This window comes from Aotus nancymaae, unplaced genomic scaffold (assembly GCF_030222135.1).
Source record: "Aotus nancymaae isolate 86718 unplaced genomic scaffold, 86718_ANA_hifiasm-v0.15.2.pri h1tg000032l_0, whole genome shotgun sequence".
Lineage (NCBI taxonomy): Eukaryota > Metazoa > Chordata > Mammalia > Primates > Aotidae > Aotus > Aotus nancymaae.
Window position 1 is genome coordinate 21,724,895 of NW_026988445.1, and position 25,268 is coordinate 21,750,162.

Below are 25,268 nucleotides of genomic sequence, written 5' to 3' on the forward strand. Positions count from 1 at the left end.
TATTTGGAACAAAGAGATATCTAAATTCCTTTTACAGTAATTAGTTATTTAAGCTTCATTTCATGCTATCTACTGCAGCAAACTCGGTCATTTATATTTTGCTAGAAATTATCCATTATACTTTCCACTTCTGAAACACTAAGATAAAGCTTGACAAGCTTTCAAACCTGTCTAAGAAGTTCATACAGGTTGAGCAACCTTTATCCAAAAATCCAAAACCTCAAATTTTTGGAGTGCCAATATGATGCAAATGGAGAATTCCACACCTAACCTCATGTGATGAGCTGCAGTGAAAATGAAGGCATATACCTGTTTATTCAGTATCCCTACAGAAAAAGAGCCTCCCAGCTCCCTGCAGCTGCAATATATCTTTTTCAAAAGCCAAAATTCCTCCACACAAGCATGCCCACAAAGGATAAATGGTTCAATGTACCCAAACATTGTTTCAAGCACAAAATTATTAAAAATAGTGTATAAAACTGGATGAACACAGAGGCTCATGCCTGTCATCACAGCACTTTGGGAGGCTGAGGGAGGAGAATCACTTAAGGCCAGGAGTTCAAGACTAGTCTGGACAACATCACCCAGACCCTGTCTCTACATATTTAACAAAAAAATTACAAAGGTATAGTGGCACAGGCCTTTAGTCCTAGCTATGAAGGAGGCTGAGATGGGAGGATGGCTTGAGGCCAGGAGTTCAAGGCTGCAATTAAAAACTAAAACAGGGCTGGGTATGGTGGCTCACACCTATAATCCCAGCACTTTGGGAAGCCGAGGCAGGTGGATCACTTGAGGTCAGGAGACCAGCTTGGGCAATATGGCAAAACCCCGTCTCTACTAAAAATACAAAAACTAATTGGGCATGGTGACGTGCGCCTGTAGTCCCAGCTTCTCAGGAGGCTGAGGCAGAAGAATCACCTGAACCCAGGAAGCAGAGGTTGCAGTGAGCTGAGATCGCGCGACTGCACTCCAGCCTGGCAACAGTGACTGATCGAGATTCTGTCTTAAAAAAAAAAAAAAAATTCTTAGCTGGGCATGGTGGCAGAGAAGGGTGGGGAGAGGTTGCCGTGAGCCAACATTGTCACTGCACTATACCCTGGGCAACAAAGTAAGAAACTGTCTCCTAAAATAAAATGTAAAAAATTAGATAAAATTACCTTCAGGCAATGTTCAAAAGGTGTATATAAAACATATATTGTGTTCAGACCTGGGTTCCAATCCAAGATATTACATTACATAGATGCAAACATTCCAAAATCTGAAAAAATCTGAAGCCCCAAGCACTTTTAGTCCCAAGTATGATGTTGGATAAGGGACACTCAACCTGTATAATCTGTGAAAGCTGGAAATCCTTTTTGGTTTTCATATGGATAATTTATAAAACAAAGTCAGGAACAAATAGCAGGAAAGTTGAGTTCACACAAGGGGCAGCCTTGGGCCAAAACATCCGTTTGATAATATTCCCTGAAAAGTGGGGAGGAGAGCTTCTAAAATACCGAAATTCAAAGACAAATTCAAAGTACCAACTACCAAAGTTATCATGTTCAAGTAAGATAGTGGAATCCAACATTAAATCACAGCTACTTACTTAAATGATCAGCTTTTAGAATTTTTTTTTTTTGGAGATGGAGTCTCACTCTGTCATCCAGGCTGGAGTGCAGTGGCATGATCTTAGCTCACTGCAACCTCTGCCTCTTGGGTTCAAGCAATTCTCCTGCCTCAGCCTCCCCAGTAGCTGGGATTACAGACATGTGCCACCACACCTGGCTAATTTTTGGATTTTTAGTAGAGACGGGGTTTCACCATATTGGCCAGGCTGGTCTTGAATTCTTGACCTCAGGTGATCCGCCCACCTCAGCCTCCCAAACTGCTGGGATTACAGGAGTGAGCCACCACACCCAGCCTAGAATTTTTATTCTTTGATTTAAAAATCTATGTGATTTCATTCTTTCAACTGATTTTATTTAGATTTACAATAGCATGTTGTTACATAAAAACTGAAAAATACTTGAGGTTTGCTTTTAAACATAAAAACAGACTTAATACATTGATTGAGCATACAAAATAAATGAAAGGTAGCCCCATCTCATAAATGATAGGTAGAATAGATTTGTATTGGCCGAGTGCAGTGGCTTACGCCTTTAATCCCAGCACTTTGGGAGGCTGAGGTGAGTGGGTCACCTGAGGTCAGGAGTTCAAAATCAGCCTAGCCAACATGGTGAAACCCTGTCTCTACTAAAAATACAAAAATTAGCCGGGTGTGGTGGTGTATGCCTGTAATCCCAGCTACTTGGGAGGCTGAGGCAGGAGAATTGCTTGAACCCAGGAGGTGGAGGTTGCAGTGACCCAAGATGGCACCACTGCACTCCAGCCTAGATGACTAAGTGAGACTACGTCATGCAAAAAAAGAAAAAAAAAAAAAAGATTGTATTTATTCATTTAACAAAGACTTTTTATAATACATACCTGCCTAGAAAGTAATAAATGGTGGTTAGATTCCTAAGCCACTGACAAAAACTCATATAATATTATATTATATTACCATGTCATATTATATAATTGTAATATAACATTGTATTATCTTCTACTTTTGAAGACAAAAATTTAATAAATATAATTAATTATAACATATTTATATATGATTAATACATTACATGACATCTTGTTTTACTTTTGAACGTGACATTTTTTAAAATATATTAAAACAGATGCCAAGCAGTAATTCCCAGACTGCTCACAGACAAGGTAGGGCTAGCAGCTCACTGCAGACCTCAGCTGGGAGCCCTTAGGGCAAGTGCAGTAAGCAGCCTTCCACTTGAGGCCCTCTGCAACTCTACGGTCTGCTCTTTGAACCTCCATGTAGAACAAGGTGCATCTCTCCGGTGTTCAGGGGTACTGCGACAGGTCTACACAGCGTAAATGCAAAGTACACTAGGAAGGCAGGAGGAGATGGACGACAAGGCAGCAGGGGTAGGCAGGGAGCCTGTCTAGCAGCAATACCCGTGGAAAAGTGAAGTTCTTCCATCTTGCTATTTATAGTCAAAATGACATAATTACTCAGAGGTCACTGTCAAAGGACAGTAAACATTTAATACCAAATTGGAAAACTGAAAGTTATCTCTAAATAAAACATATTTACCTTTTTGAAAACTCACAAGTTTAATAGAAAATAACTATTTTAATAAATTGCTATCGCCATACAATGGAACACTCTGCAGGCAGTTGTAAAAAGATAAATTTTTACATTTGTTAATATGGAAAGATGTCTATAACATTAATTAAAAAATAAAAGTTAAAAAATGTATAGGGAGTTGTTCTTATCCAAATATAACTAGCAAAACCTTAACAGTAAACTCACCTAAAATAAAGACCGAAATTTTGTAAGTGGATAAAAAATTACTTTTATGGAATTTTATTTTGGAAATAAAACTTGAAATTACATATCTACTTTACTTCATATGCAACAAAATTTGGTTATGAATGTAATTATGTGCTCTTTCAAAGAACTAATAAAAAGTGAATACTGCAAAACTGTTCAGGGAAAAGTGTACAATCATTTACCTTGCTTCCACAGAACATTTACAAAGAGCAATTTTGGAATTTAAAAAAAAGAAAAAAACCAAGGACATCTTCAAATTTCCCAAGGGCCACTCTTATCCCTCTGCTATTAATATCATTCCAGTTTGAAGCATCAATCATGTCCCTTATTCAAATCAATTTTTTTATCTTCAACCATTCTTCTCTGATCTAAATCTGCCACATCCCCTCATGTCAAAAGCTCTGTAAGTCAACCCACTTTTCAACATCGCATTGTTTCTTGAAATTCTGCATCTTTTGCAAAATTCGCAATTTCACATTATAAAAAATTCAACTTTCAGATATTTCATTAGAGAACACTGAAACTGAATATGACTTATGCCTGATAAAAGAGATAAATGCAGGAGGGTTTCTTTGTTATTTCATTATTAAATTGTATTATGAAGATCTGGCTTCCATATCTACCTTACTGATGCTACAGCTCAGAAAATGAATAGCTGATTATTAAGAACTCATATACTTAAGGCCATTTCTATTATTAAACTTTTGAGTTTGGTGAGATTTTGAGAGTGCCATGCAATACTTAGAAGTAAACAGAAATATGTAGAGATGTACAGCTTTTTTTTTTTTTTTTTTTTTAATTGAGAGAGGGTCTCTCACTCTGTTGCCCAGTTTGGAGTGTAGTGGTACGATCACAGCTCACTGCAGCTTTGACCTCCCAGGCTCAAGCCATTTTCCTACCTCAGGCACCTGAGTAGCTAGGACTTACAGGTGTGCACCACCACGCGCAGCTAAATTTTGAATTTATTGTAGAGGCAGGATCTTATCACATTGTCCAAGCTGGTCTCAAACTCTTGGCCTGAAGTGATCTTCCTGCCTTAGCTTCCCAAAGTGCTAAGACTATTGGTATGAGCCACCTCGCCTGGCCTATAGCTACATATACATATATTTTTTGAGACAGAGTCTCACTCTGTTGGCAGGCTGGAGTGCAATGGCGCAATCCCAGCTCATGGCAACCTTCAACTCTCTATTTCAAGTGATTCTCCTGCCTGAGCCTCCTGGAGTAGCTGGGATTACAGGCACGCACCACCATGCCCAGCTAATTTTTACATTTTTAATAGACGGGATTGTACCATGTTTACCAGGATGGTCTCGATATCCTGGCCTTGTGATCCACCTCACCTGGCCTCTGCTATTTTCTTTTTAAGTTGTAATTTTCTAAACTACATAAACCATACAAAGAAAGCATGAACAGTTGGTCATGACAAAACATAACAATGCTACTTTTAGTACCTGGAGAAGACATGGATGCCAGTTGGTGTTTACACTGTGTCTTCTGAGAAGAGAGCATTGCACAGCCCACATAAAGAGCTTGAGTCTGCAGCGCTGTTTTCACATTGCAGTTAAGTGGATTTGAAAGGCTAGAACCATAGGTCCATAAAACAGAAAAAAACTTGAATAACTGAAAAACATCTTGTAGATGTACCTAATTGCAAAAAAAAGATAGTAAAGTTTTAATTCTTACTCAAATAAGTTGGTTCCAAATCCTCTTTTGATTAGTGTACAATTATAAAGAAACAAATAATGTAACGCAATGTTTTGCTCTAATTATTTCAAATTATTGTATATTTCATGTTTTAAACAACTGGCAAAGATGTCAATGAAGAGTGATATTCTGAAGCTTCACTCTAACTTTGCACTTGAAAACACTGAGAATCAAGACAAGAGTGGTATCTGGGATGCCTAATTAAGAAAATAATTCAACAATGCAGTGAACCATGCCAACTCAATGTCGAATGCTGTAGAGAGAACAAGTCAGACAAGAACAGCAACTGATCACTGGGCCCAGCAATATGGAGGTCACTGGTACTGGGGATGAAATTTCCTGAGTAACTTCACACATGCTAAATAACCTCTCTGAACATCAGTATTCACATTTTTAAATGATATTAACCAATCAAAAAGACTGGGTTGTTGTGATTTTTAAATACAGTAATGGGCCTAACATGTTAGTAGGAGCGTAGCAATGTTAGTTTCTGTTCAATCTGCCGATGAGTACTGTGATGAGTACTTTTACAGGGCCTGTGCTTACTATTATATATTCTTCACTGTTTACAAGTCTACTTTCGTTTTCATTATAAACTGTCCAAACTCAACCCACAGTATCTTCTTTTTTCATTTTGAGCAGAGTCTTATTCTGTCACCCAGGCTGGAGTGCAGTGGTGCAATCTTGGCTCACTGCAGCCTCCACCTCCCAAGTTCAAGTGATTCTGCTGCCTCAGCCTCCCGAGTAGCTGGGATTACAGGTGCGTGCCACCGCGCCCAGCTAATTTTTGTATTTTTAGTAGAGATGGGGTTTTACCATGTTGAACAGGCTGGTCTCAAAATCCTGACCTCAAGTGATCCGCCTGCCTCAGCCTCCCAAAGTGCTGGGATTACAGGCATGAGCCACTGCCCTCAGCCAGTCATATCTTCTTTAAGGGTAGAGTACGCCTGGAAAGCATGAGCCTTGTACCTTTATGAAAAGTTTCATCAGAACCCTGAAATGAACAGCATCGGCACCATTGAGCATCATCTCGAAGAGTCCAATAAGCAAGTGCAGATAGTCCCTGCTGTCTTCTTTCAGTTGCTCAGGATTCCACCATATATCACCTACACGGACATGGAAAGAGAAAGGATACACAACCCTACAGGAACATGCCAGGAGCTTTTCATTCAAGACAAACGATCACTGTGGAGTCAATAATTCAGTTTTGCAGAGTATCACATTTAAAAGATTCACAGCTTGTATCTTACCTTTAGGAAAAGACTTAGGAGCTTTCAGTGCATACATAAAATTTTTCAGGGAAAATACAAGTAAAACAGAGTCTTCCACGGCCACCCTCTGGGTGGTGTTGAGCTCTTCCACATAATGTGCCCACAGCTCCACTGGTATCCCTCTGTCTAGCATCAGTTCAATGTGCCATTCTGAGGGGATTTCCTGAAATATGAAGGGAAACAAAAACTAGTATAAATGAAGGGTTCTGAACTGGGGTTATATGGGTAAACTGCAACGATACATGAATTCCTCTGCGTGATATGCAAAACTTTTGTTTATGTGTGCATTTTGGTGGGGAAAGGAGTAACAGAATGGCTTTCGTCAGATTTTTAAAGAGGTCTAACTATCACTATTCCCAAGGAAAGACAAAGATTAAGTTAAATTTTCTCTATGTCTTACCTTAAAACACTACCTCTAAAAACAAACTTTATTCATATAAACTGTCTATCAAATAAAGGGTAGGAATAAGTAGGCATCTTTCTTTCTTTCTTTCTTTCTTTTTGAGATGGAGTCTTGCTCTGTTGCCCAGGCTGGAGTGCAGTGGCACAACCTCAGTTCACTGCAAACTCTGCCTCCCAGGTTCAAGTGATTCTCCTGCCTCAGCCTTACGAGTAGCTAGGAATACAGGCGTGTGCCATCATGCCAGGCTAATTTTTGTATCTTTAGTAGAAATGGGGTTTCACCATGTTGGCCAGGTTGGTCTTGAATTCCTGACTTCAGGTGATCCACCTGCCTTGGCCTCCCAAAATGCTGGGATTACAAGGGTGTAAGCTACTACGCTTGGCCAAAATAGGCATATTTCAAAACAGGAAGATAAAAGAGTTGGATTCTCAAGACATCGTTAAAGGGACTTCTTTCATTTCACGGTTTTACCACTAATCTGAATAACGTACACGGTAAAATTTCCAAACCTGCAGATGATTTTAAACAAGCAGTAAAATGTTAGGTGTTTAGAAATTATACTGCAAATGCCAAAAGAATGCAGAAGAACAGCTATAAGAAAAAGACAAATGTGACTCCATACAACCAGTACAGAGTAATAACTTAGAAGGAAAATAATCCAAAGCCAGATTTAAATGTAATGTCTCCAGCGAGGGATTTAATTAACTCAATGTGCTACACAGGGGAAAATATGTTCATGACCTCAAGAAAGGGTATTAAAAGTAAAGCAATATAAAATAACCTGTTATCTAAATATGTATAATAAAACCTGTTATCTAAATATGTATATATTTTATAATATTTTTATATTTTAAATTACACAGTGAATTTGTCCAAACTTTTAACACTGAGAACCAGTATAGTTCAGGTCATCACATATCACAAAAGGCACAAAGAAATTAGAAGTTAAGAAGGGTCTATCTAGAGAATTGACAGAAAACTCATGGAAGAGGGAAGGATCGACAAGATGGCCGCTTAGGAGGAAGTCGGGATTGCAGCTCCGAGAGAAGGCGCAGAGGGTGAGTGGACACCGCATTTCCAGACGGATTTTTACTGCCCACAGACCAGGAGATTCACAGGAGGAGAAGCCCCACGGGTCGCCAGCGCCGCTGGTTTGAGTGGCGTGGCCGCTCAGCCTACACCCTGGGGCGGGGGGCAGTGGCTTCTTATGCGGAGCGAGAGAGACAGAGTTCCCTCTGAGCCAGCAAGGGGAGCTGAAGCAGGGAGTCAAGCCAGGAGACTCCCTGGCAAGGGCGTGCCACGAATCTCAGTGCCGCTGCTTCGGCTGACGCAGCGGCACACAGGGCAGCGGATTTTAACTGCCCACAGACCAGGAGATTCACAGGCGGAGAAGCTCCACGGGTTCCCAGCGCCGCTGGTTGGACCGGAGCAGCCGCTCGGCCTGCACCGGGGGCAGGGAGCAGCAGCTCCTTGAGCAAAGTGAACGAGACTGTGTCCCCTCTGGGCCAGCAAGGGGAGCTGAGGCAGGGAGTCAAGCCAAGAGATTCCCATGCAAAGAGGGCCCCACTGGAAACACGGCTGAACCAGGGACGGTCCAGCTCTGTGAGGGAGAGGCGTCCTCCATCGGGAAACACCCTGCAGTTCCCGGGGCAATTTGCCGTAACCAAGACAACCCGCCACTACAGAGACTCCGTCACTACAGGGGTGGGCCAGCATAGCGGAAGCAGTTCTAACTACACCCATATAAACAGGACTGCAGGGAAGCTCACACGGAAGCTGGGCGGAGCCCACAGCAGCTCAGCGAAGCCTCTGCAGGCTGTGACTAGACTGCCACCTTGTGGGCAGGGAAAACAACAGCAACACAGCTGAAAATCATAAAGCCCTAACTACTCCCTGGGCCAGAACACCTGGGGGGAAGAAAAGGGGGTTTATGAGTTCAGCTGCTGCAGACTTAAAATTACCAAAATCAGAAAGACAGCAACTACAAAGTCGATAGGTGGATAAATCCACAAAGATGGGAAGAAACCAGCGCAAAAAGGATGAAAACACCCAAAACCAGAACACCTCTCCTCCTACAAGGGAGCACAACTCCCCACCAGCAAGGGAACAAGACTGGATGGAGAATGAGTGTGATGAAATGACAGAATCAGCTTTCAGAAAGTGGATAATAAGAAACTTCCATGAGCTAAAAGAACATGTTCTAACCCAATGCAAAGAAACTAAGAACCTTGAAAAAAGACTTGATGAAATGCTAACGAGAATGGACAACTTAGAGAGGAATATGAGTGAATTGATGGAGCTGAAAAACAACACGAGAACTTCGTGAAGCATGCACAAGTTTCAACAGCCGAATTGACCAAGCAGAAGAAAGGATATCAGAGGTCGAAGATCAACTCAATGAAATAAAACGAGAAGGGAAGATTAGAGAAAACAAGGTAAAAAGGAATGAACAAAGTCAACAAGAATTATGGGACTATGTGAAAAGACCTAATCTACGTGTGATAGGTGTACCTGAATGTGACGAAGAGAATGCATCCAAGCTGGAAAATACTCTTCAGGATATTATCCAGGAAAACTTCCCCAACCTAGCAAGGCAGGCTAATATTCAAGTCCAGGAAATACAGAGAACACCACAAAGATATTCCTCTAGAAGAGCAACCCCAAGGCACATAATCATCAGATTCACCAGGGTTGAAATGAAGGAGAAAATACTAAGGGCAGCCAGAGAGAAAGGTCAGGTTACCCACAAAGGGAAACCCATCAGACTCACAGCAGATCTCTCAGCAGAAACCCTACAGGCCAGAAGAGAGTGGGGGCCAATATTCAACATCCTTAAAGAAAAGAACTTTCAACCTAGAATTTCATATCCAGCCAAACTAAGCTTCATAAGTGAAGGCAAAATAAAATCCTTTGTGAACAAGCAAGTACTCAGAGATTTCATCACCACCAGACCAGCTTTACAAGAGCTCCTGAAGGAGACACTACACATAGAAAAAAACAACCAGCACCAGACACTCCAAAAACACACGAAATGGTAAAGAGCAGCAACACAATGAAGAATCTGCATCAACCAATGGGCAAAACAGCCAGCTAGCATCAAAATGGCAGGATCAAATTCACATATAACAATATTAACCCTAAATGTAAATGGACTAAATGCCCCTATCAAATGACACAGACTGGCAAATTGGATAAAAAGCCAAAACCCATCAGTGTGCCGTATCCAGGAAACCCACCTCACATGCAAGGATACACAAAGGCTCAAAATAAAGGGATGGAGGAAGAGTTACCAAGCAAATGGAGAGCAAAAAAAAGCAGGAGTTGCAATTCTCATCTCTGATAAAATAGACTTTAAAGCAACAAAGATCAAAAGAGACAAAGAAGGACATTACATAATGGTAAAAGGATCAATGCAACAAGAAGAGCTAACGATCCTAAATATATATGCACCTAATACAGGAGCACCCAGATACATAAGGCAAGTTCTTAAAGACTTGCAAAGAGACTTAGACTCCCACACAATAATAGTGGGAGACTTCAACACACCATTGTCAATATTAGACAGATCAACGAGACAGAAAATTAATAAGGATATCCAGGACTTGAACTCGGACCTGGAACAAGCAAACCTAACAGACATTTACAGAACTCTCCAGCCCAAATCCACAGAATATACATTCTTCTCAGCACCACATCACACCTACTCTAAAATTGACCACATAATTGGAAGTAAATCACTCCTCAGCAAATGCAAAAGAACGGAAACCATAACAAACAGTCTCTCAGACCACAGTGCAATCAAGTTAGAACTCAGAATTCAGAAGCCAACCCAGAACCACACAGCCTCATGGAAATTGAACAACTTTCTCCTGAATGTTGACTGGATAAACACTGAAATGAAGGCAGAAATAAAGATGTTCTTCGAAACCAACGAGAATGAAGATATCACATACCAGAATCTCTGGGACACATTTAAAGCAGTCTCTAGAGGAAAATATATAGCAATAAGTGCCCACATGAGAAGAAAGGAGAGATCTAAAATTGACACCCTATCGTCAAAATTGAAAGAGCTAGAGGAGCAAGATCAAAAAAACTCAAAACCTAGCAGAAGACAAGAAATAGCTAAGATCAAAGCAGAATTGAAGGAGATAGAGACACGAAAAACCCTACAAAAAATCAATAAATCCAGGAGCTGGTTTTTTGAAAAGATCAACAAAATAGACAGACCACTAGCCAGATTAATAAAAAAGAAGAGAGAGAATAACCAAATAGATGCAATAAAAAATGATAAAGGGGATATCACCACAGATGCCACAGAAATTCAAACCATCATCAGAGATTATTACAAACAACTCTATGCACATAAATTAGAAAACCTGGAAGAAATGGATAAATTCCTGGACAGTAGCCTCCTCCCATGCCTAAACCAGGAAGAAGTCGAAACCCTGAATAGACCAATAACAAGGTCTGAAGTCGAGGCAGCAATTAAGAGCCTACCACCCAAAAAAAGCCCAGGTCCAGATGGGTTCACAGCCGAATTCTACCAGACATACAAAGAGGAACTGGTACCATTCCTACTGAAACTATTCCAAATAATCCAAAAAGAGGGAATCCTTCCCAAATCATTTTATGAGACCAACATCATCCTAATACCAAAACCTGGCAGGGACTCAACAAAAAAAGAAAACTACAGGCCAATATCCATGATGAACATAGATGCAAAAATCTTCAATAAAATACTGGCAAGCCGATTACAACAGCACATCAAAAAGCTTATCCACCATGATCAAGTAGGATTCATCCCGGGGATGCAAGGCTGGTTCAATATACGCAAGTCTATAAATGTAATTCACCACATAAACAGAACCAAAAACAGAAACCACATGATTATCTCAATTGATGCAGAGAAGGCCTTCGACAAAATTCAACAGCCCTTTATGCTAAAAACTCTCAATAAACTAGGTGTCAACGGAACGTATCTCAAAATAATAAAAGCTATTTATGACAAACCGACAGCCAATATCATACTGAATGGGCAAAAACTGGAAGCATTCCCTTTGAAATCTGGCACTAGACAAGGATGCCCTCTCTCACCACTCCTATTCAATATAGTACTGGAAGTTCTAGCCAGAGCAATCAGGCAAGAAAAAGAAATAAAGAGTATTCAATTAGGAAAGGACGAAGTCAAATTGTCTCTATTTGCAGACGACATGATTGTATATCTAGAAGACCCTATCACCTCAGCCCAAAATCTCCTGAAACTGATAAGCAACTTCAGCAAAGTCTCAGGATACAAAATCAATGTGCAAAAATCATAAGCATTCCTATACACCAATAACAGACTTAAAGAGAGCCAAATCAAGAACGAACTGCCATTCACAATTGCTACAAAGAGAATAAAATACCTAGGAATACAACTAACAAGGAACGTAAAGGACCTCTTCAAGGAGAACTACAAATCACTGCTCAACAAAATAAGAGAGGACACAAACAGATGGAGAAACATTTCATGTTCATGGTTAGGAAGAATTAATATCGTGAAAATGGCCATACTGCCCAAAGTAATTTACAGATTCAATGCTATCCCCATCAAGCTACCAATGACCTTCCTCACAGAACTGGAAAAAACCACCTTAAACTTCATACGGAACCAAAAGAGAGCCCGCATAGCCAAATCAATTCTAAGCAAAAAGAACAAAGTGGGAGGCATCACACTACCAGACATCAAACTCTACTACAAGGCTACAGTAATCAAAACAGCATGGTACTGCTACCAAAACAGAGATATAGACCAATGGAACAGAACAGAGGCGTCGGAGGCGACACAACATATCTACAACCACCCGATCTTTGACAAATCTGAAAAAAACAAGCAATGGGGAAAGGATTCCCTGTTCAATAAGTGGTGTTGGGAAAACTGGCTAGCCATATGCAGAAAGCAGAAACTCGACCCCTCCCTGACACCTTACACTAAAATTGACTCCAGATGGATTAAAGACTTAAACATAAGACCTAACTCCATAAAAACACTAGAAGGAAACCTAGGCAAAACCATTCAGGACATAGGCGTAGGCAAGGACTTTATGACCAAAACACCAAAAGCATTGGCAACAAAAGCCAAAATAGACAAATGGGACCTAATCAAACTCCACAGCTTCTGCATGGCAAAAGAAACAGTCAATAGAGTGAATCGGCAACCAACAGAATGGGAAAAAATTTTTGCAGCCTACCCGTCTGACAAAGGGCTGATATCCAGAATTTACAATGAGCTAAAAAAGATTTACAAGAAAAAAACAAACAAGCCCATTCAAAAATGGGCGAAGGGTATGAACAGATACTTTACAAAAGAAGACATACATGAGGCCAACAAACATAGGAGAAAATGCTCATCATCACTGGTCATTAGAGAAATGCAAATCAAAACTACATTGAGATACCATCTCACGCCAGTTAGAATGGCGATCATTAAAAAATCTGGAGAAAACAGATGCTGGAGAGGATATGGAGAAATAGGAACACTCTTACACTGTTGGTGGGAGTGTAAATTAGTTCAACCACTGTGGAAAACAGTGTGGCGATTCCTCAAGGACCTAGAAATAGAAATTCCATTTGACCCAGCAATCACATTACTGGGTATATATCCAAAGGATTATAAATTGTTCTACTATAAGGACACATGCACACGAATGTTCATTGCAGCACAATTTACAATAGCAAAGACCTGGAACCAACCCAAATGCCCATCGATGATAGACTGGACAGGAAAAATGTGGCACATATACACCATGGAATATTATGCAGCCATTAAAAACGAGGAGTTCATGCCTTTGTAGGGACATGGATGAACCTGGAAACCATCATTCTCAGCAAACTGACACAAGAACACAAAATCAAACACCACATGTTCTCACTCATAGGCGGGTGTTGAACAAGGAGAACACATGGACACAGGGAGGGGAGCACTATATACGGGGGTCTGTTGGGGGGGATAGCGGGGGGGGTGGGGAGTTGGGGAGGGATAGCATGGGGAGAAATGCCAGATATAGGTGAAGGGGAGGAAGGCAGCAAATCACACTGCCACGTATGCACCTATGCAACAACCTTGCATGTTTTTCACATGTACCCCAAAACCTAAAATGCAATAAAAAATAAAAATAAAAATAAAAATAAAAAAAAGAAGGGTCTATCTATCTGGGCTATTTTTCAAAATATGAACACTTTACTCTTTTTAAAGCTTAGAGATTTTAGCTAACAATGGTTATGATCAGAACTTATAAAATCCTGGGGGGTACATGTAAATGTGAAAAAGATATAATTCATTTAGTGAATCCTATAATGAGAAGCCCTCTAAAATTTTGGGGACAAATAAAAACAAAATCCTATTACATATAGCAGATATTAAAAAAAAGTCTTGCTACCTCAAGGTGTATCATGAAGTAAAAATGCAAACAGTTGAAACAAGTCCCTTAGTAATATTATCAAAGACAGCAGTATGATGGAGGGATACAAATCTATGTAATATTAAAATTTTATAAAGCTGAAAAGATCTATTTTTAGTAAACAATTGAATGAAATAGTATTTTGTTCAAGCACTAACACATCAAGTGAATTCTTCATCACTAGAGGTAGTTAGGTGTAGCTTGGGTAATTATCCAATAAAGATAACAAGAAGGAGTCAGGCATTAGATACAAAATACTGCAACCTTGAAATTTTATAATTCAACTAAATTTTCCATAAAAAGCAAGGGAGTGCCTAATTGACTATCCCACTGCTACCCAAGACTGCTTCACGTTTCATCCAGCTAGTATCCACAGACTCAACATCTCGCCTCTGATTTTCAGTTTTGCTGTGACTAATAGGCCAGGCTGTTGCTTTATTCAACATCCCACTTTCTGGAGATTCTGCTTTCCTTACCACTGCAGTAATGACACTTTCAAGTTTCTTTATTTTTTTCAGCAACAAACTGAAGACTCTTATCGCAAATGGAAAGTGGGTTTCTTTCAAAGATGAACAACAAGAGACGAGCACAGACGTGATCACGTGAAATGTCACTTTCTGCTTCAGGTTAAAGGACTCCTTCTCAACCATGCTTATTAAATCCTCCACCTGGAAAAATAAACACACTCTATTATTAGTTGCTCTTGATTTTCATAAAACAATTTTTTCAACTCAGGTCTATCTAGGTATGATGTGTTTCACACTTAAAGTGAGATGACACCTATAAAGCCTTTATAAAGTATTAAGCACTGATTTCTAAGTAATTATAAGAATAACTTCAGAAATTATAATGAACATACTTGCACTTGCCAACTGGTTAATGTATTTAAAGCACACATCTAATACCTTTACAACTGTTTATTTAGTAAGGCAAAAATAATCTTCTCTTCTTTTGGATTGTATTTTGCTATTTTAACAAGGAAAAAAAATAAGACTAATATTTTAAATGGGAATGGGAGAAATGGCGGCAAAAAGGATATATTATTCTTATGGCTGTGATATGGATCCACATTGAAAAAATATATAAAATGTTAAAGATGTCAAACATTGCACAAAATATATTAACCAACACTGTAATGTTTAAAGTAAAACCAAGTACTCGAGAATGAAAAAAAAATTTTTTTTAAAAGAAAAATCTACTGAAGCAAATGCTAAGAATTTGTAAGAGTATGAGAAAGAAATCCAGGGGGAGGACTTCCACGGCACACTTACCACATTCAACACTGAAGACGGATCTCCTAAACTTATATTATCAGCCAATAACTCAATCATCTTCTGATTCGCTACACCAATTAGTTTTCCCGGCTTTGTGCTTTTAATCACATTTTCGAGAGCTGTAAAGCAAAATTGAATACAGAGAGCTTTTATGTCACCAACACTCAAAGAATCTTAAGAAGAATTCAGGCAAACATTTTACAACTGTTTATGAAGGTTTGCTTTTTATTTTTCCTTGTATCCAATTCTGAATTTGTCTATCGGTTAGTTGGCTTCCTTTTCATTGTATACTTTTTATTTTGGTAAAAATTTTAAAAGACCTTACTGGCATATAACAGGACAAACAATAAATTTTACATTTTCTTTGTTTTCTTTTGTGTTATCTGTTCACTTTTTCTGAAAACAACTAAATTTCTTACCTTCTTCCCAGCCTCTTAATAGAGGGTGCAGAGAGCAGATTCCTGATTTTGATAAATATATAGCAATTTTCATCTCGGCAGATTCCATATCATCATTATTGATGACCATAAATGGCAATAAATGTATAACCACCTGATTTGACAACTGATAATTTTCACTCAGTATCTCTTCTTTAATTAATATGTCAGCTGCTATCTTAAGTACCCTGTACCTAAAAGACATGCAAGCACATTTAGTTGAAAGACACAAATTAATCATTACATTATTACAGCTTAGCTGACAGTATGCTGGTCTCCTGATCAAAAATATTATTCAGACACAGTAAGACACCACTTAAAATCCATGCCAATAACAGGAGTTATCTGTGAATCTGTGACAATACATTTATTATTTTTTTGTACAAGTGCTGGGATCATAGGCATGAGCCATGCTGCCTGGCCAAAAATACTTTTAATCTGCTCATCCTGTCTAATCTTAAAAAAAAAAATTCTTAGAGAAATCACTAGAGGTTAACTATAACATAAAACATATCACACTAGATATCTCACCTCCACTGGAAATCAGATTCACTCAGGCATTAGGAAAAAAAAAAATGAACCAAGCACATCCTACATGATAGATACCTACCCATATGATGGATACAAAAACATGTAAGACACACTCTCATCCTCTATGGAGCTTACCTACTTTTTCTTACAAAAAGCTTTGATGCCAAAAATGAAACAACTAGAGCTTATTAAATACTTACCACAGATGGTATCATGTGTCTCTGAACTTATTTTTTAATTTGTTTAATATATTGGTGTTTGTTTTTAATTATAAAGTAAAAATTCTATAAAATTATATAAAGTAGAAAATTAGAAAGTACTTCCCATCTTACTTCCCAGAATTCAGTATCATATATTATATACTTCCTTTTGCATTTTATTAAGGGAAATTCCAAACATAGAGAGTAGTACAATGAACACACACACATTCACATTAATTAACTATATAATGAAAGAGTATTACATTAAGATCTGTTCTACTACCACAAAAGGATCATGTAACCAGAAAGAATTTGACACAAGAACTTCATCAATTCAAAACAGGAGAAGAAATGAATACATACCATTCTCTATTCTTTGAAAGTTCTGCTCTTTGAAAAAGATTCAGAAGATTTGAAATCGTCACTTCTGAACTGAAGTGTTCTTTGAAAATCTAAAGGGAAAAAAATATCCATGAGTAGATTTGTACTTGCTTTTTAAATGCTTTTTAAACGCAAATTTTAAAAAGAATGAATTATAAGGAACTTCTCCCAAGAATCCTAGTACAACTTAGAAGTTTTAAGATCTATTTCTCAAAAGTGGCATTCATAAGATAATTTTCATTGGTTCCAAAATATTTGCTATTGATAAAAATATGTTAAAAGCAATACAAAAATTCACAAAGCATTTTTCCTGTATTATTAAATACATATACTTAATATATCAAATTGTAAATTCCTATGAGTTCCTCCTAACTAGACTTAAGTCTTTACTCTCAAGAGAACAAATTTCCCATGGAAATTTCCAAAAATATTCTAATCTCAAACAGAGAATCATGTGAGAAGGGCAAGAAAATTTATAAAATTGTATATAGCTCAACAAATGACAAATTCACTTACCTCAAAAGCACTTACTGCCGCCAAAACAACATCTATATTATCATCACCTAATCGGGCTAAAACAGCTTCTTTTATGAAAGACTCATCAACACCCTCCTGATCAATAAAAAGAAAAATTAATTTATCTGTTGCTAAAAACCCCTTAAGGCTTTGCCCTAGAAGGGAAGCATGGTTGTGTGAAAAACACTCCGGAATAACAGTCTAACACAGGCTCTGCTCTGGATGAGAATTCATACACTAGAACTAGATAATCTCTAAAGGGCCTTTTGAGATTAATAATTGGTACAAATCTTTTTCAAGTTTTCACTGAAAATATAGTAAATATGTATACTCCAAACAGAGTTTTTGCAATTAAGGAGTTCATCTTATTAAAGTGACAGCCCAGATATTGACAGTGCATAGACTAAAGAACAAGAATGTCTCATTTAAATCCCAGCTCTACCACTTATTAGCTGTGTGACTTTGGTCAAGTTACTTAACCTTTCTGGATCTCACTATTCTCACCTATAAAACAGTTTTGCTAATAATAACACCTACCCTCAAAGGGTTGTTAGAAGATTAAAAAATACATGTCAGTCTGTAGCATAGTGCTTTGCACATAAGTACTGTTAAAAAAAAGCTAGCTAGTATTATCTAAATTTTTACAAGGGATAAGGATATGTACTACAAAGCCAGTCTGCCAAAACTAGAGATCATTTTTTATATATAACAAATAAAAGAGTATATATTCATTCACAGAAAAGGAAAAATAAGACTGCTAATCAACGTGAATATATCCCTATCCGTATGTGGCAAGAAAAAAACAACTAAATAATATAAAAAATATAGGTCACTCTATTGGGAGAAAAATGAATATTCTTAGAATTCACAAAAATTAAGTTAGTTAGGCACAGTGGTACGTGCCTATAATCCCAGCTACTTTAGAGGCTGAGGTGGGAGGACTACTTACGCCCAGGAGTTTGAAGTCAGCCTGGATAATACAGCAAGACACCATCATTTAAAAAAATCCTCAAGAGCTTTAAGTAGCTAGATACCTGAACCTGGAATTTAGAATAAAACCTATGACTTGTCATCGATGGAGAAGAGAAAATGAAACCTGGTACGCAAAGGAAGACACGAACGGCAGTTACAATACTCAATCCTGTAAGCTTGAACGCATACAGGGCCCTTCACTGAAACACTAACCAAATCCAGACAACAGGTGAGAAAGGCAGTGAGAGCAAAAGAAGGATGAGAACAGCTTCAGAAACAGAAGATTCTAGGACTCCCTTTTATTCTAGAAGAATTTCCTATCACTGAAATCTTCCTATCACAATGAAGAGTATTATTCAATGAATTTATTTAACACATCAACAAAATAAAACTATTGGCAGTTTATGAAAGCAGAACTCATACCAGATCAAACAGAGCAACATTTCTCAAACCTGAATATTACATCAGCCACTTTTAAAGAAATACTCTCAAAGACCTAAATGTTATTTAAATTTTATTTATATATCAATTCAAAATTAAATATAACTCCTTAAAATACAGAAACAAATACAAAATATAAAAACAAATATATAATATAAAATATAAAAACACATTTTTTTAATCTACAAGGGAAATACTACAAACTCTATAAAACCAATAAAATTCAAAGGAAGAGGAATTTAGTGTGATTAATTGTAATTAGCTGAAATTAAATTTTACTGATCACATGAATTTACTTGTAATATGAATCTGGTTCTAATTGCGATGATAAAAGTTCTAGAGTTTGACATGTTTTTATACTGCCATGTGCTGCAAGGAAACTAAACTCTGTTACCACTTTTCTCTATTCCAGAAATTTCTCAAATATGCAAATCCTGGTATTACACAGATGGAGCATTCCTATTTTAATTATAGTAACTATAGTAAAATGTATATACAATTAGCACTTCACAACCACAATCTGAAGGCTATGTAAAAAAATGAGTCCATCTGAAACAAAGAAAAATTTTGAGAAAATAATACTATTAGTGGTAATTTATAATTTACCAAAAATTGTATAGGTACTGCTTGAGTGACTAAAATTTGGAAACTACTATTCTATTTGAATCACGGCCAAGTCTTCATACTAATGCCTTTTGGTATAGATGCAAATTACACCAAATTATTTACAAATAAAATCAGCCTCAATACATATTTGAAGCCACTAAAATTTTAAAGACAATTGAAACTGCAGGCACCAAAATCATGGAAGTGTTCAAAAGTTATCATTCAAATGTCCCAAAATTAAGACTATCAAAATCAAATTTTATTTATTTATTTATTTATTTATTTTTGAAACAGGGTATTGCCCTGTCACCCAGGTTGGAGAGCAGTGGTGTGATCATGGCTTGCTGCACCCTCAACCTCTCAGGCCCAAGAGATCCTCCTACCTCAGCCTCTCGAGTAGCTGGGACCACAAGCGTGTACCACGAAACTTGGCTAAGTTTTTCTTTTTTTAAATTTTATAGAGAAGGGGGTTCCTCTATGTTGCCCAGGCTGGTCTCAAACTTTTGGGCTCAAGTGATAATTCTCCCAAAGTATTGGGATTACAGGCATGAGCTACTGTGATGAGCCCAAAATCAAATTTCAAAACTAAAAGAATTCACAGATAATTAATGAATCTATGTGAATTAATCTAAAATTTCCAGTTTAAAAAACACTAAAGATAAATAATTTTCAATGTGGAAACATAACAGCCATTGTTATTCGGTTACGGTTAAAATGGGGACTACTGGCATATGCAGTCCTAAATATTAGTCTAAAGTAATCTCATGAGCTTTATACAGCTCATCTGTATAATTATACACTAACAATTCTAGGTAGTAACTTTAATTTCTTACTCAGAATTACACTCCTCATCATAAGAAAAAAAAAAAAAAATACATGAAAGCTATCCAGAACAAACCTTTGATGTTTTCATGATATTTTTCAAATGATTAATGGCCAGAAGTCTCACAGGAACAAGTGGATGATTCAGACTGAGCATCAAAGAAGTATCCGAATCTGCTAAAAACTATAGGGTTCATTCAACATAATTATCAAATGATTTCACTTAATCTGAATAGTCTATAATCAAGAGCAAAACCCAGAGATAACCACCCCAAATTGCCCAACGTTTCAGTAACAACCTTCTAACCACAGAAAACAAAAAAAGGCAAAATATTTGTTTCTAGAACATTATATGAATTGCAGTAGATGAAAAAAGTTTATATTGTTAATGGTATGATTTCATGTATACTTGTGCCTGTGTGTAGGTTTAATTTAGTAAAGTAATTCTACAAAGTAATTCTGTATTTTTTATGCACATCTGATTCCAAAGTAAAGAGCACCTAAGATAAATCACTGTTTTAACACCTCCTGGAAGACAGAATGCAACTCATCTAAAAGATGTAATAAACACTGACGCTCAAATTAGTAACAACTTAGTTCACTTACACAATTTGACTAAAAAGCAAGTCTATCAACCTAAGATTTGGAAAAGCAACACCACTGAAAATGAAAGTCTAATTATGGAAAAGAAATACTAAAGCAATCATATTTCTCTTCATAATTATCTGTTTTTAAGGCTAATTACAAGAACTTCTGCTTAAATGTCTAACCTCTATATAAAGCTTTAGGTTTGAATCACCAGAAAATTTCTGAAGTTTTAACATGGTCATGAAATAGAACCAATCTCTCCCTTGCTAATCAATCATATAGACAGCCATATATGGCTGGTAAACAGGAAAGCATGGACCTACGGGAAAGATGGAGAACAGTAGAAACCTACGTGAGGCTGTCCTTTGATGATTCTTAATGAATATCCCATACAAAACACCCAAATCATACTCTTCCTGAAATAAGTATCACATTCATAGTTATGTACAAATTACTGTACCTTTCTCCAATTATTCTATTCCTGCCTCAGAGCCATACTTCAGGCAACTAGGCAAACCGTATAAGGTCATCTCTGTGAAATTTTCCACATAAAAGAAAGAAGTGGCAAATTTCCTTCTGAAGCTCTTCATATAATCATACAAATGTAGCCCAAACTGTCATCGTTCCTTTGGAGAACAACATACCTGGTATTTTCCTCCACTTGTAGAAAGGGAAACAAACCGGTGAAAGAGCTCTTGTTTTTTCAGGTCTGCAATTTCCTTTAGGTGTTCCTCTAATACAACGTCTAATGTTCTGGGGTATCTGGGAAGCAGTTAAAGAGTGAATTCACTATTCTTAATATTAACCTCATATACCATATGTCTATAAAGACGTAACATTTTAAAAATTACTGACAATGTGACTTAAATTTTAACAAATGTCATATGTAAAACCTAATGTCATTGGTCAACTTTGTTACTCTGACTACTCCAATAACAAAATAGTCTCTCGATAAAAAATTATACTCTCCATAGCCCCCACACAACCACTATTTCCTCTTATATTTCAAATATTTGTGATTTCGATACTGGCCCCTTCTTGAAGAAGAAATTCAAAAAGGACGGTCTCTGTACAATTCGGTATATGAAGATGTGACTTGTGAATCATATCTTTATAGAACAGGAAGTACTTTGGAAGGATAAACATACACACATAACTTACTTGCTTTCTAAAAGCCTAATGAGTGGAAGAAACTGTTCATTAAGCAAAGACACTTTATCAGAATCCATTTCTTCCTGTGAACTATATGAAATATACTCTTCAAATAGAAGGCTGTAAAAAAAAAACCCAGAAATATCAGCACACATAAGAGTTGCTATTTATTGAGTACCTACTACATTCTAAGTGCTTTAGAAATATTATCTCTAATTGTCTACATATACAAGGTATAGTATAATACTTATTTTACAGATAAAGAAATAAGGGCCTGGTATAGTGGTTCACGCCACTGGCATTACAATCCCAGCACTTTTGGAGGCTGGGGTGGGAGGACTGCTTGAGGTCAGGAGTTCAAGACCTGTCTGGAGAACACAGCAAGACCACACTTCTATTTAAAAACTTTAAAAAAAAAAAAGGAAAAGAAAAGAAACTAGGGTATAAAAAATCTTCCAATTTGCTTGTGAGAACCAACACTCAGTGAGCCCTTTTGTGCCATAAAGAGTGGGGTTTCACATTTCAAGACCCAGTCTGATACTAGAGCCTATGTTCTCAACATTACTTCATGTGTCTACTCTCCTTTAATCCACAAACCAAACCTCTGAGCAAAGGGGCATGAATGAAGCACACCAATAGACAGGTACCCTCTTGATGCTACAAACTGGCAAGTCCACATCCAGTCTAACCTCCAGAACTTACTATACACTTGGAAGTAGTAAGGACAGAATTTACACCTATGTCTGACTGCAATGCCTACATTCTTTTCACTGCATCAAGTTGCCCATTAGGAAAAAAAAAAACTGAATTATCTTTACAGTAAAAAAATATTCCAGCCAGGTATGGTGGCTCATGCCTGTAATCCCAGCACTTTGGGAGGCCGAGGAGGGTGGAACACCTGAGGTCGGGAGCTCGAGGCCATCCTGGCCAAAATGTGGAAACCCCATCTCTACTAAAAATACAAAACTTAGCTGGGCATGGTGTTGGCACCCCTGTAGTTCCAGCTACTCGGGAGGCTGAGGCAGGAGAATCGCTTGAATCTGGGAGGCAGAGGTTGCAGTGAGCTGAGATTGCGCCACTGCACTCCAGCTTGGCGACAGAGCAAGACTCCATCTCAAAAAAAAAAAAAAAAAAAGATTAAAAAGAAGAAATAATCCTTACTCTATGCCTACCTTCAACATTAAGTTTCTAAATGACGTTTACTGTGTTTCAACTGTGATGTACTACTTCAAATATTATGGTCCGTTTACTAACAGAAAACTTCAAACAGCCAAACTGCGTTTAGTTATTACCCAAATTTAGCTTAACCATTAACTTTCCATTTTCATCTATAAGCACTAAAGACATGCAAAAACAATTAGTTTTGCTTTTAAGCCTACCAGTTATTGGATTAAGTACTTATAGTTAATGAAATGATACAGACAAAGCAAGATATACGTTAAAAAGGAATAGCGAGAAATTTCTAACCAATCTTGAAAATCACACTGAGTCACAGAAATGTAAATCAAAAGCACATCAAAGATAATAGCTTACCTAGCCAACAAATGGTCTAAGTTGTTCTTCAGTGATATTTTTGTAAGTATAGCTTCTAAGTGGCTCTTGTAGATTTGACCATCTATCCCTTCAGTTTCTTCTCCTTAATAGGGAAAAAATTCAAATTGTGTTGGGAAAAATTTATTTTGCAAGCTAACATTATTAAATTTCACTTACAGCAGAAAATCTTTCTTAGAATAAAACACGCACACTGATATCCAGCTTTTTATCTATTTCCAGAAGTGCATTCCACTTATTTATATTTTTCACAGCTTTTTTGTATAGATCACCTTCATTTGTTTTTTATCTGAATTCTCTATTTTTTTTTTTTTTTTTTTGAGACGGAGTTTCGCTCTTGTTACCCAGGCTGGAGTGCAATGGCGCGATCTCGGCTCACCGCAACCTCCGCCTCCTGGGTTCAGGCAATTCTCCTGCCTCAGCCTCCTGAGTAGCTGGGATTACAGGCACGCACCACCATGCCCAGCTAATTTTTTGTATTTTTAGTAGAGACGGGGTTTCACCATGTTGACCAGGATGGTCTCGATCTCTTGACCTCGTGATCCACCCGCCTCGGCCTCCCAAAGTGCTGGGATTACAGGCGTGAGCCACCGCGCCCGGCCTGAATTCTCTATTTTTAACAAGTATTATCATGCTTCTAACAATAATAAAACAAAAGTCCAAAATTAGTCTTTCACCAGGTCATATTACAAATTAGTTGTGATAGTCCCAATCAACTATCTCTGAAAACAGGCTACACTTTCATCTCAGTACCTACCCCTTTACTGTACCAAGAGCTGGCATCTATTTCAGATTTCTAATAAACCTAAGAATCTGATGTTAGCTCTTGCTTTCAAACACTGGAACATCACTCATTACCTTCAGAACAGGAAGAAAACATTTTCATTTATGCTAGTCATTTTTCTAAAATATATGTTTAAACCAATATTTGGTTATGAAAACCTCATTTTCCAGCAGGCTGACATAAGTTTACAGAAGTCTTTCTTAGTACTCTCCAAGTAGGAATAGAACCAAGTGTTTCTTCCTAGTCTTTTTGTATTTGTTAAAAGATGTAATGCCAGAAATCATTCTAATTATGATGATGATGATGATGATGATGAGATACGGTTTCATTCTGTCACCCAGGCTGAAATGCAGTGGCGCAAACACAGCTCACTGTAGCCTCGAACTCCCTGGGCTCAGATGATCCTCCCACCGCAGTCTCCTGAGCAGCTGGGAGCAGGGGTATATGTCACCATGCCGGGTTAATTTTTGTATAGTTTTGTAGAGACAGGGTTTTGCCATGTTGCCTAGCTGGTCTTGAACTCCTGAGCTTAAGTGATCTGCCCGTCTCAGTTTCTGAAAGTGCTAGGATTACATGTTTGAGATACCTAGCCCTCTAATTATAATTTTTTGCTTTGTTTCATAATTTAGATTTTTATATATAAAAATTTTCTTGGTCTTATATTTTTAATTACTCTAGGGAGAAAAACTTTTTTGGCAACTGGATATTTATTGTAAATGAATCACTAAAGTTCATTAAATTCCTAAATGAGAAGGCAAAGGTTTACTCAGTAAAAAATTTTAAAATTATTCCAGTCTTTTCCATGTAACGACTATTT

General features: G+C 37.6%; 1 protein-coding gene across 2 annotated transcripts in view; it reads right to left on the reverse strand.

The window, feature by feature from the left end:
* Window positions 1-25,268, reverse strand: part of HEATR1 (HEAT repeat containing 1) — a 62,939-nt gene that overhangs the window by 27,960 nt on the left and 9,711 nt on the right. For both annotated transcript variants that reach the window (XM_012459901.2, XM_012459900.3), the window contains exons 9-20: window positions 23,650-23,752; window positions 22,126-22,236; window positions 21,609-21,726; window positions 20,453-20,560; window positions 17,536-17,631; window positions 17,002-17,090; window positions 15,890-16,101; window positions 15,468-15,589; window positions 14,673-14,864; window positions 6,334-6,517; window positions 6,053-6,189; window positions 4,831-5,023 (exon numbers count right to left, since the gene is read on the reverse strand). In XM_012459901.2, coding sequence (XP_012315324.2) covers window positions 4,831-5,023; window positions 6,053-6,189; window positions 6,334-6,517; window positions 14,673-14,864; window positions 15,468-15,589; window positions 15,890-16,101; window positions 17,002-17,090; window positions 17,536-17,631; window positions 20,453-20,560; window positions 21,609-21,726; window positions 22,126-22,236; window positions 23,650-23,752 — 1,665 coding nt within the window. The remainder of the gene's footprint in view (window positions 1-4,830; window positions 5,024-6,052; window positions 6,190-6,333; window positions 6,518-14,672; window positions 14,865-15,467; window positions 15,590-15,889; window positions 16,102-17,001; window positions 17,091-17,535; window positions 17,632-20,452; window positions 20,561-21,608; window positions 21,727-22,125; window positions 22,237-23,649; window positions 23,753-25,268) is intronic.